The sequence below is a fragment of the Elgaria multicarinata genome, chromosome 5, assembly GCF_023053635.1.
Source record: "Elgaria multicarinata webbii isolate HBS135686 ecotype San Diego chromosome 5, rElgMul1.1.pri, whole genome shotgun sequence".
NCBI lineage: Eukaryota > Metazoa > Chordata > Lepidosauria > Squamata > Anguidae > Elgaria > Elgaria multicarinata.
In genome coordinates this window covers 109485328-109497616 of record NC_086175.1, presented here as the reverse complement: position 1 = coordinate 109497616, position 12289 = coordinate 109485328, and the positions used below count along the sequence as shown (strand labels likewise).

At 46.4% G+C, this 12289-nt stretch overlaps 1 protein-coding gene across 1 annotated transcript in view; it reads left to right on the top strand.

Moving 5' to 3' along the window:
• The window catches only part of MTUS2 (microtubule associated scaffold protein 2), a 371748-nt gene extending 365600 nt beyond the window's left edge, over positions 1-6148 (top strand). Inside the window, exon 15 of the mRNA XM_063126999.1 lies at positions 5817-6148. Coding sequence (XP_062983069.1) covers positions 5817-6033 — 217 coding nt within the window. The 3' untranslated portion in view covers positions 6034-6148. The remainder of the gene's footprint in view (positions 1-5816) is intronic.
• The last annotated feature ends 6141 nt before the right edge of the window (positions 6149-12289 follow it).

Genomic DNA, 12289 nt, shown 5'->3' with positions numbered 1-12289 from the left:
CTCCATAAACGAAGCTTTCCTCCTCAGGAGTTCTCAGCAGTACACTTCTACTGTGGTTCAGGGCTGACGTGAAGCTTATTCCGCAAGCAGTTTGATCTTCAACGTCTCTGCTGAAAGCATCTGGGTATTGGAGTAGATGCTACTGAAACCTGTCTTTGTATGTTTCAAAGTGCACCACTGCGCAGAGGGGTGGATTCCCCCGCAAAACATGAGCACAATACACTGTCAAAGAGCACAAGAGAATGCTATATTTAAGATCACCACGGTATCATGTCAGAATGGGGGCTGAACTTGGCTTATCTTGTAGGCTTCCCACGGGCAGCTGGTTGGCCACTGAGTGCACAGAACGTTGGACTAGATAGGCCTTTGGTCTGATCCACAGGGCTTCTTCTGTTTTAACCTTGGTTTCCGTGCTTGTCTTTAGCCCTGATGCATTAATTTTATGGGTGCTTTTGTCCATTTCTGTTTTGTTTTTTTCCTTCTGCAAACCTGCGGCATGTTAATGCAGAATTGCTGTTTTATTGTAGCATACAGCATGTAAAGTTGCACTGCTCTTCGTAAGCGTGCCGTCGTAACCCTCTTGGTAGACAGAGGGCTCAGAGATCAAAGCTTTTGTCTATCCAGTACCCTGCTGGCAGGAGCCAGACAGGATAAGAGGAGGACAGGGTGGAAACATCCCTGTTCCTCCTGTTCTTTACAGTTTTAGCTTCTCAATTCCTCTAGCTGGCTTACCTTGCATTGGGCAGTACTAGTGACTAGGGATGAGGAACCAAGACCACTAAAGATTGCTAAAATTCTTTCAACATTACTTCAAAGCCATGTTGATTCGGGTCGCTCCTGTTCTCGTTTATGGTCTATTTTTCAGTTTGTTTGAATGGGGAAAGTTGTACATTTTTCAAAAATTGCACAATTTGCAGATGCAAACACAAGTTGTGGAAGCTCCCATTCATCTTCGGAGTTGCAGATGGGGCATATTGGAGTGATTTGCAAACTAAAGCAGAGGCTTTAGGATCCTGCGGATTGTGGCCTCTCCTCCCCCCTCCCCCCACCATGCTGCCTCCTTTGCCCTCTCCCCAATTTCTTCTGAAGTCACTGTTGCAAATTTGGAAGAGCAGTCAGCATCCTGTTTTTCTCAGTACCTGCAAGGGAGGGGGAGAAAACGTCCAATCTCAAGTTCCCCCTCCCGAGGTCTTAGTAGTATCCACAGCCTCAGGAGGGGGAATATGCCATGTCCTATGGATCATTGGATGCTCTCCCAGAAACCATAGGGTTGCTCTGCCCATGATCTTACTTAGACAAAAAGGAAAATAATGCAGACGTGGAGTCTGTTGCAGCAGCAGCAACTGCAACAACAGCAACAGAGCTTTGCATGACTTTAAAGAGTCACAGATGTATTGAGTCTTGAGCTTTCATAGCTTAATGCCCACTTTATTAGATGGTCCAATTAAAAATATCAGTCATCCGGGAAAGAGGCAAACAAGACTTCTGCTCATACATCCCCTGGCAATAGCACAGTAACACTAGGGTGACCATACGAAAAGGAGGACAGGTCTCCTGTGTCTTTAACAGTTGTGTAGAAAAGGGAATTTCAGCAGGTATCACTTGTATGCCTGCAGCACCTGGTGAAATTCCCACTTCATCACAACTGTTCAAGCTGCAGGAGCTATACTAGTGTGACCAGATACAAAAGAGGGCAGGGCTCCTGCAGCTTGAGCTGTTGTGATGAAGAGGGAATGCCACCAGGTGCTGCATGCATACAAATGACACTTGCTGACATTCCCTGTCCTCCTTTCCATATGGTCACCCTAAGTAACACAGCCATGCAATTGTGCAAATGCATATATCTGACAGAGCTGAATGAGATGCAAACCCTCCAGCAGGAAGTACCACTTTGGTGTGGTATCATTTCCTGTTGTGTTTTCCTCTGTCACACTGCAGTTGCTGATCTCAGTGATATCTGAGAGGGCCTCGTTGATCTGCACACATTAGTCTCCTGTCTGTCTCAGCAGGAGCGGTTCTCCAAAGAGCCAGCCCCATGGCTGAGTCAACGGAGCATCTTCTGGCTCCCTTCCGCTGTGGGTGTAGCACTCCAGGCCTTGATCTTTTCCTTGTTTTAAAAGCTGCCTCGGCTGTAACCTGACCATTCACTCCTTTTGCTGGCATCAGCATCAGATGAGGCAGGGAAAAAGACGACCCCAGCACTGCAGAGGCCTGTTGTTTCTGCTCACCAAAGCAAATTGTCTTTGGGCACATGCTGGTCTTGTAAAACAGAACACACACACACACACACACACACAAAAGCCCTTGTCAGCAAAGACACAGCCCTGCTTCAAAGGCCTCTTGGGACAGCCTGCAGCTCCACCGTAGAATTCCCAGTCCTCATTCTTCAGCAAACTGATCATTGGATTTATTGTCTCAGCAGAGCAGATGCCGCCTGACAGGCTTCTGTAACTAGGGATGTTTTGGGCTCGAAGCTCAGCGATTTCTCGCCATCTTGCCCTGCCCTCCTGTTTTGGAGTCCACAGACTGCCGCGCTTGCCTGTCTTGGCATGTGTCGAGTCGGGCAGGCGCAGCGGGTCCCACTCCTCTGCTGAGCTGCAAAATGGCACCTCGGCATTTTTGTAAAGGGCCGTTTTGTGCAAACGGCGGTTGTAAAGGGGACCATTTATGGAAAACTAGACATAAAAGGTTGAAATAGACCACTTTGTGTAAACGGACTCTTTACGGAAAAGTCCAAGTTGCCGTTTTTATGCGAAGAGAACAGCAGGCCACGTGCCGCTTGCCAGGCACCCACGGACCATTCAGTGGCTTGGCATGAGCAGTGAGCAGAGCTGGGCAGGCAGCGGAGGTCCAGCAAGCAGTACTTGGCGCAGATGGAAATTAATCCGCCCGTCCCGATCTGTAACATTCAGCATCACCCTGTGTCACTTGCTTATTGCAGGGGAGGGCAACCTCCAGCCCATGCTGGGGCCCATTCTGGCCTGCAGTGGGGTGAGCGCCCTCCACGGGTTCCACCCTCAATGCCTCTTATCTCCAAAGCCTTTCATCCCTTGTGCTCTCTCTAAACCGAGCAGCAGAAAGACAGGGGCAACCTGAAGGCTGATGGTTCTGATTTCAGTGGGGCTGTGCATCCCTTCTGGGTTTTAGTCCGAACCAGCCAGAACTCTGAAGGAGTGATCCAAGGTGCCGGGCCATATACCCAGATTAGTTTCAGCAGCTTCGATAGTGCCTTAATTCACAGCCCCACTGAAATTGAAGCCATCTGCCACCACTGCCGGGGCTCTTTTCTCCATTTCTTCCAGCATGAAGAAAAAAGAAAGCAGAAGGAAAGGGAAAGGGGGTGATATCAGGGGGCGGAGCCATGCCCCACGACATCATCCAGTCCACAGTGGGCCTGATGGGGGGCTATCCAGCTCCCCACCCATAAACAGTTCTGCTACCTTCTACAGAGTCCAACCGTTAATTGACCTAGTCTAGAAGTGGGACCATTGAGTACTGCGCCTAAGACTATGAATTGACTTCTTCTTATTATTATTATTATTATTATTATTATTATTATTATTATTATTATTATTTGTATCCCACCTTTTGCCCAATGCTGGGCCTCAAGGCTGCCTTACAAAGTTTAAAATATACATGTATATACATTTTATACATGTATAAAATATACAACGACAAAACCATAAACATTTAAAATACACAACAAAATTATAAGACATTAACATAGATCGAGGGCCAGACTATTCTCCAAAGGCCTGCTGGAACAAAAAAGTTTTAGCCTGCTTCCGAAAGCCCATCAAGGAGGGAGCCAGCCTAGCTTCCCCAGGAAGAGAGTTCCAGAACACCGGAGCAGCCACCGAGAAGGCCCTCTCCCATGTTCCAACCAAGCGTGCCTGTGAAGAAGGTGGGACTGAAAGAAGGGCCTCTCCCTTAAGACTTAAGACTTAGCCATTCTACTGTGATTGGCCATGGCGGTCCAAGGCCTTTCCCAGACTTCCTCCCAGAGAACTGTTAAGGAGAGGTACAAGAGATCGAATCTGGGTCCTTTTGCATGCAATGTAAGTGCTTTACCACTGGGCGATGGCACCCCCACTAAGAAATGTCAAGTGATCCTATTGTCCTGCACATTGGCTTCCGAATTCACATTCTGCAGCGGCTCAGGGCGGGTTCACCCATGCATGCCTGTTGCTCCGTTCTTCTACACTGGCAACTGATGACTGGAAGTGGAATGTGTGAAGTAACTCTGGCCCTTTCTACACCTAAGGGTTGTCCCAGGGAAATGGAGGGATCATCCCTGCCTGCTCCCGGGATCCCCTGTGTGTTATTTGGATCCACAGGGATGATCCCGGGACGATCCCGGGATAAAAGGCAGGTGTAGAAACGGCCTCTATTTTTTTTAAAAAAATGTAATCTTGTGCTTGATGTTTATATTGGTATTTGTCACGCAGTCAAGCCACCCTGCTGGAGTGCTCAAGTGATGAGCACACATGTGTGAACCAGCCTAAAGGAGAATGACAGATGATTGAGGGGGGATTTTTATAGAAGTTCTGAGGTTTAGGCACCTGCAACTGGGTTAGCAGAGGTGGACTTCCTGTCCCCTCTTCCACATGGCAGATCCTGCTGAGTGGGTTGAGCTCTGGTGTGGTCAGGGAAGTGGGATCCCAAAACTGGGTGAAGGCACCTTCCATGAGCAGAGCCCTTCCATCAATGGAAGGCAAAGCCTATGTCCAACCCCAGTTTTCATCAGGCCATGAAAGCTATATATTATGAACAGCAGATGCTTTGATATATTGTGATATATCTTTGCCTTGTCTTTGGTGAAGGGAATGGTGGGTGGGCAGGCGTGGGAATGGCGGGCACAGCAGGCATCAAGGGTCGGAATGGTTGGGCACCTGACAAGAGCCACCCTGGAGCTTTATCTCCTCTTCACCGTTGCAAGCAGATAAAAGGAAGGACTTTTTCACCCGGCACATAGTTAAACTCTGGAATTCACTACCACAAGATGTATTGATGGTCACCAATTTGGAGGGCTTTTAAAAGGGGGTTGGATGAATTCCTGGAGAAGAAGGCTGTCAATGGCTACTAGCCCTGATGGCTTAGTGCAACCTCCACAATCAGAGGCAGTAAGCCTGTGCGCACCAGTTCCTGGGGAACACGGGTGGGAGGGTGCTGTTGCACCATGTCCTGCTTGTGCTTCCCTGGTCGACAGCTGGTTGGCCACTGCGTGAACAGAGTGCTGGACTAGATGGACCCTTGGTCTGATCCAGCAGGCCTCTTCTTCTGCCTCTCATTCTGGCCCAGACAACAGGGGTGGTGTGAAGGAAAGAGGACCAGCAGGTGCCACTGCCTGCTTGCTCACTGGCTCTCTGCTTGACTAGCAGGCAAGTGGCAGAAATATTGAGGAAGCCATTGCAGCTGGTGGTGACAATGGCACAGTGAGACGGTAGACTCACAGAGGGAGCAGGGGCACTGAGGGTGGCTTGTCCAAAGGGCCCTCAAAAACTTTGGGGCCCGATCTACACCAGGCAGGATATGACACTTTGAAAATGGATTGAAAACTGTATCTGGAGTGTATCCAGGGTCCCAACAGTCGTCACTATTGTTATAAACATTTTAAAGCAGTAGTGTAGCTCCTGCCTCGGGGAGGGAACAGACTGGTCAGATTCCAAAACATGCAGGCAAAACAGGTTTTCAGAAAGGCATGAGAACTATTTCTGAAACAGATGCAATGACCCAGCACTCCAGAGGAGGCATGCAAGCATGATGAAAGTCAGGTGCAGTGGAAGAGCTGACGTAGCCTTGTTTTCCTTCTCCAGACAGTTGTCAGAAGAAAACGCCAATCTGCAGGACTACGTTGAGAAAGAAAGCAAGGAGAAAAAAAGGCTGAGCAGGACTAATGAAGAGCTGCTGTGGAAACTTCAGACTTCGGAGCCGATGAGCCCCGTCAAACTGTCTCCGACATCTCCGACACACATCTATCGCTCTTCCTCAGGACCTCCGACCCCTGCAAAAGTCAGCATCGTGCCAAGATGACAGGCCAAACCCGGATGTTTACAGTGACTGTCCCTGGCAACATCCCAATCTACTGAATGTTGTCATCCAAGAAAGTATTAACCGCAGTAAAAGTAGATACCTGGGATCTGATACTATACCAACATGTTCTCTAGCTGCAGATGAGTAGGCTCTTGCGGTTCCAGCATCAGAAGCCGTCTAGGACTGGCGCACCGATGCCATAAAATAGCATAATCCAGTGTAGTCTGATGTGTGGAAAACCAGTTCCAGGTTGAGAGTCAAAAGCAAGGGAAAACTCGAATGACTACTTGGCATTCACTCCAAATGAACTTGTTCCCACTCCAGTATTTCATCTTAGTTGCAAGTTCAAGTTTTGAATAGTTCTGTGTGTGTGTGTGTGTGTGTGGCTCTGATAGGTATGGATGGCACTAGAATCCATGCACATACGGTGGGGCACTCGTAAGGCACACGTACACACTACTGTATATGTAGCTGAATCTCTTCTGAACTGCATTTTTATATGAATTGATTCTACAAAAAAAAAAGTGCTGATATATTTTCATGACAGTCAGCAATTTTCTAACATGTGCCTAAGAGTTATGCTGAAATGAAATTCCTTTTTCATTTTGGTCAAAGCTTCCCAGGAGAATTTCTACCCAAACTAGAAGGAAGTTACACAAAAGTAGAAGCACCTTCCAAATGACCACCGAGTGGTACATTTTCTAAAGCAAAACACCAGCGATTTTTAAATGCTTAAATAGTTACGGCCTTCAAAAGCAATTGCTTTTTTTTAATCAATGCCACACATGGTCACTCATCTCCCAGGTCAAAATTCAAACTTTTATTACCTTCGTAAGTATAGACTAGGCAAGGAGGCCTGAAAAATGTTACAGTCTCATGGGTTGTTGTTTTCTCCCCCAAGATGATTAATTTAAGCCCACCTGTAGTTGTTTTTAAGTGACTTTTTGGAAGCTCTTTGGATTGATCGCAAGGCAATATGTGCATAAATTTAAACTTGTAAGACAAAATCCCTTGCCACCAGGCACTTTTTTTTAATGCAGTGACCATGAATCAAAAGGGTGAACCTACAGTTAGCGTATGCCTACATTTGCCTCGTAATATAAGAGATATTGGATGGTCTTCACCCACATTCTGCCCTCCATCATATATAACAAAGCCCAGACAGAATTCTTCTCAAACGCAGGGATGGCCCAAGTGTACAATCAACCCAAGTAGTCACTTGAGGCAGCAGTATTTTAAGAGGCACCGATGAGGCAGCGACGCAGCGTGCCATCTGAAAGATGTGCCGTAGAGCACACTGTAGCGTTGCCTTGCCAAGGGTGCTGGGGTTGCATGTGTTACCAGCACCCTCTTCAAAATTGCCTAGGGTGCAGCTCTCGGATCAGGAATTAAAACTGACTTGAGCAGCTCATGCTCATAGAATAGCAATGAACATTACACACTTAAATTTAATTAGCACTCATGCATCATTTTTGAGGGGTTTCAGTACCACTGGACATAGTATCTCTGCCGCCTTTACAGCCATCTCAACACGGCTACCCAATTTATATTTAGAAGCAGCAGCACCTAGGACGTCAGGGCTGCTAGAATGTAGAATGTAGAGTAGTGTAGCTGCCAGTATAGCATTAGACCTTGAGAAAGTGCTTAAACATGAGCTAGACAGATAAAGGGGATACAGGGACTATCCCTGGTGGTCTTAGATGTCATAGAAGGTGGGTTCCAGCATGTGTGTCAGATAGGTTAGATTTAGACTGTGAAAGCGTTGAACGTAGCGTTGGACAGTTGTGGAGCATGAATCATCTCAATCAGCCTTCCCCATCCCAGCCCCCACAGACGTTTTGACTACAACTCCCATCAGCCCCAGCCATCATGATCAACAGTAGGGGGTGATGGGGCTGTAATTCCGAACATCTGGAGGGCCCCATGTTGAGGAAGGGTGATCTAAGCAAATGAGTAACTGTTTTTAGATATCTATCTGATAGTTCTCAGTTGCTGGTCTGGGCCCAGCCCATTGATGAAGCGTAGTGCTGCACATCCAAGGTGCCAAAAACACACTGAGGAAAACAGAAGGGACTTGATGTCCCCCAGTGAGGCGTGTGCATTGGCAAACACTTTTCTGATGTCCACACAAGCACCTAGGCCAGCGAGCGTGCTTAGTGTTTGCGCATGGGACTTGGCTGTAATGTCGGCCTTAAGGCACAAGCTGTGCTTGAAGAGACAGCCGACATGGCTTGACGGCCACAGCTTTGCGGCCCAATTCCATGATGTACAAAGTAACAAGGTTATTATTATTTTTTAGGGAAATTTATTTTTGTAGCTGCCTTGCATGAAACTGTGCTACTGAGTACATCTTCTTAGATTAGCTCATGCCATGTTCGTAACTCTCACAAACTATGGCACTAGATTTTGCGTAAGGGCAAGTACAAACCGAGAGTAGGATAGTTGTGACAATGACTCACTTGGTATAATTTTAGCCACTTTCCATAGTGCAGTGGCAAAAGGCACTGATGACACCACAGTACACTTTCTTGTTGTTATGTTGCAGTCTTGTACAATGTTGGCTCATGCAAGCGATGTTACCACAAAGATGACACATTTGAATTATCTTATGTTGCTCTGTAAGTCATGTATCACTCTCCACTTACAAGCTAGTGGAGCTGGTGGGTGGGTGGGTGGGACTGGGGTGTCCGTCAGCTTCTGTGTTTATGCGACTTCCCTCATCTGTTCATCTACCACCTCTATGCAATGAATGCTTCCGAGCTGTGAATGGGGGTTTGGGCTTTGAGGAGTAGGGAACTGGCTACAAGATCTCCATGAACTACTGCAGTCTTCCCCAATCTGGTGCCTCCAGATGTGTTGGACTGCAAATCCCGTATTCCCATTAAGCGTGGTCATGCTGATGGAGGATTATCCGAGTTGCAGTCCAAAACATCTAGATGGATCAGGCTGGTGAAAGCTGATCTACTGTCATTTCCATGCTTATAGCAGACAACCAGAGACCCATTTCCTTCACACTGATTGTTCAACCATGCTTCCAAAAGGGCAACCAAAAGGCACTTCTCCCTTTTGCATGATATCCCATTGTTCTGAACAGCAACATATGAAAGCTGACCACTTATTCAGCCCTTATAACCATAGGTAATCTATGCGGGGGGAAAACCCCTAGACTAGGTTCACACAACATGCATTGTTGTTGAACCGTGGGTTGCTTGTTGAACTGTGGGCTAGTGTGTTGTCTGAACCCAGGACATTTTCTTCAGAGTGGCTTATTTTTCTTAAACCATGCAGTGTGGCTCATTTTTCTTAAACAAACCATCTTGAAAACCCATAGCTTGTTGTTGGGTTGTTCAGGATGGTGAACACTGCTTGACTAACAAGGCACCCTGCGGAAAATGCACTGCATTCAGACAATACAACACCCCCACAGTTCAACAACAATCCACACTCAACCATTGTGTGTGGGTTATCATGTTGTATGAACCCAGTCTTTGTGTGACTTTACATCACATCACATTAAACTGACTACAGCCGACACACACACACACACACACACACACACGCAAAACAAATAACATTACATCTATGGTTTGGTCTTTTCAGGGGGCCCTATCTCATGACAAGTCGCTTTTGAAACTAAGGAAGGATCTACACTACTGCTTTAAAACAGTTTATAATAGTAGTGACAGCTGTTTGAGCCCCGGGCACACTCCATGTACAGTTTTCAAACCGTTTTCGAAGTGTCATATCCTGCTTGGTGTAGATCTGGCCTGAGACAACTTTTTAAAGCAGTTTTTGATATGGCACAGAGGTCTGCTGTTCAAGGGCGAGGGGAATGCAACTCTCTCAATGGACATTCCCTCGCCCTTTCGGCTCTAGTGCTTTGGAACTCTGTCTGCTCCCCTTTTACCACAAGAAAATAGTGAAGGCACACACAGGTTATGGGGAGAATGCAACCAATTGAGAATTTTAGCATTGCAAGCAAGCAAGTGGGGACTCAGGGTTTTGTGCAAAGCTAGACTAGCTAGACAGGCTTCATTTTTCCTATTTGTAAACGTTCCAGCGTGTAGGAAGACTGAACAGTGTGGTTGCCAAGGGAACTGTAACGTGTGCCTAGGCCCAAGCAGCCATTACCACCTTCCTACAGAATCTCTCCTTAAAAGCCCTCTGCCTTTTTATGGGAATAAAAACCAGAACGGAAGCACAGAAAAAAAGCAGACAATTCAGAAAGAGAATACCCTTTTCAAGGGTGCCAATGAAGAAACAAACCCAACATCATCTTCAGAGGCAAACGTATCCAAATTCTCGGATCAGGCTAGGCCACCTTCCAAAGAAAGTGGTTCTCTTATACCATCACAGAATACCATCACCCTGATGGAGTAAGAGAAAGGGAGGAAGAGACCCGCTATCTTTGAGAGCTGTATTAGCCTTTTCCTAGAATGTGGGTCTGAAGAAGGACCTCTTGGTTCCAAAATGGATTAGGTTAAAAAATAACTAAATCTGCTTTTGTGAGAGAAGCCATGTTTATTCCCCAAAAAGGAGTACTCTATGAGTCTGGAATTGTGGGAAACCACATTCAGTAAAGTGTACTATGAGATAATACAAAGCGGCCAATCAGCTGGGAAGATCTGGCTTAATTTATTGGTTATCTCATGCGGCCTAACCCACGTTATTAAAACTGAACTGTATTAGTAGCAGACCAGCAAACTATGTCCGCCGTGGAAATCCTGTTCTAGGTATTCAAGCCCTCAATTCTGGTAGGCATCTGGTAAGATAACGCAAATTTCGGGTATGCATCCTGTTTTGCCTATACCAGCAACTTTCCTGTACCCAGGACACAAAGAGCAGGAAGAAAGTCAGCTCAGGGAAATTGTGTCATTCTGCCCTACATTCCTTCTAAACTAGTAATGGTGGCTGCAAGGCATACTTTTGGCACCTGTCAGAATTGCAGTGTTAGCCAAGAAAGAGGAGAGAACACCTCCCACCAAGATGACAGAAACTGCAATATCCATCTGTTCAGTAAGATCTACTGCTGTGTTTGCATTCAGAGGAAGATTCAGGATGGATTTAGTGATAGAATTCAGGAAGGAGAAAAACTAACTCTGAGAAGCAACATAAATTTGGCACCTTCAAGTCCAGGAATGCTTTGTGCAATGGAAGCTGGTGGTGGGGCAATGAATCTGCTCCAGGTGCCTCGGATAGCTCCTTTGAGTTCTGGATGGTTTTGAACTGAAAAACTCGGAGTGGATTCAGAGCCCCACTGACATCAGATCCACCAGCCTCCACTGCCTTTGTGTCAAGATTCCACCCTAGTATCATCACCTGGCAATGATGTGGCTCCACTCTGTAGGACAGAGGAGGCCTTGCTTTTGGATCCTCACGCAGCTTTTCCCTCCTTTCATGGATCACTTAAATGCATCCAACCGCTTCAGATTTTACACATCAGCAGGAGAGGAACGGAGAGCACTTTGTGCTTTTTATTTGTGCTTCCCTATTTATTGTATATTGCAGATAGATGTATACAACCCACAGTTCTCTCCCTATGGGGGAAAGGTGTGGGTATTCCTTTCTCTACTTCTTTGGCACTTCCAAACAGCTAAATAGGCACTTACTCTGTATCTGATAAGTAAATGGATTGTAACACCGATTCTTTGAAGAGCCAAATGGATCAGATCCCCGATCTTATGCTCATGGGACATCCTTGCTACATTTTCACACACCAGAGTAATAAGATATTCAGACTAAACACTGCTCAGAGTTGCACTCTTCGTCCAAAAGAGTTAATCTAGAAAAACCCTTGAAATGAAATACATTCCTGAGGACATCTTAGGGTGCGACGCAGCGTTGGAAGCAGGTCACTTGTTGGAAGCATCATTCACTCGCAGTTATTCTCACCCTGCTTTCACATCTTGTCTGAAGATCAGTGATGAATTCTTATTCCTCATCCCTCCACTTAAGGATGGATCCCAATGGAGAGGGGTCAGGGAATACCATGCATCGCTGGGCTTCAGACAAGATGTACAAAATAATGAGTGGCTTCGACACTCGGTGACCTCAAAATGTCACTCAATTTTTGTCTTTCCCAGAAGTCTTCAAAATTCTTCCCGGCCACCAAGTGTCTTCCTGAGAAATCCATCAGCACAGAGAAGCGAGTACGCAAAAATCTAGCGATCATACTCGCTTTTGCAACAGTTGAAGCATTATTCAGAACTCAAGAGATGTTTGCATAAACCACATTTCTCACCAATAAATCAGCAGG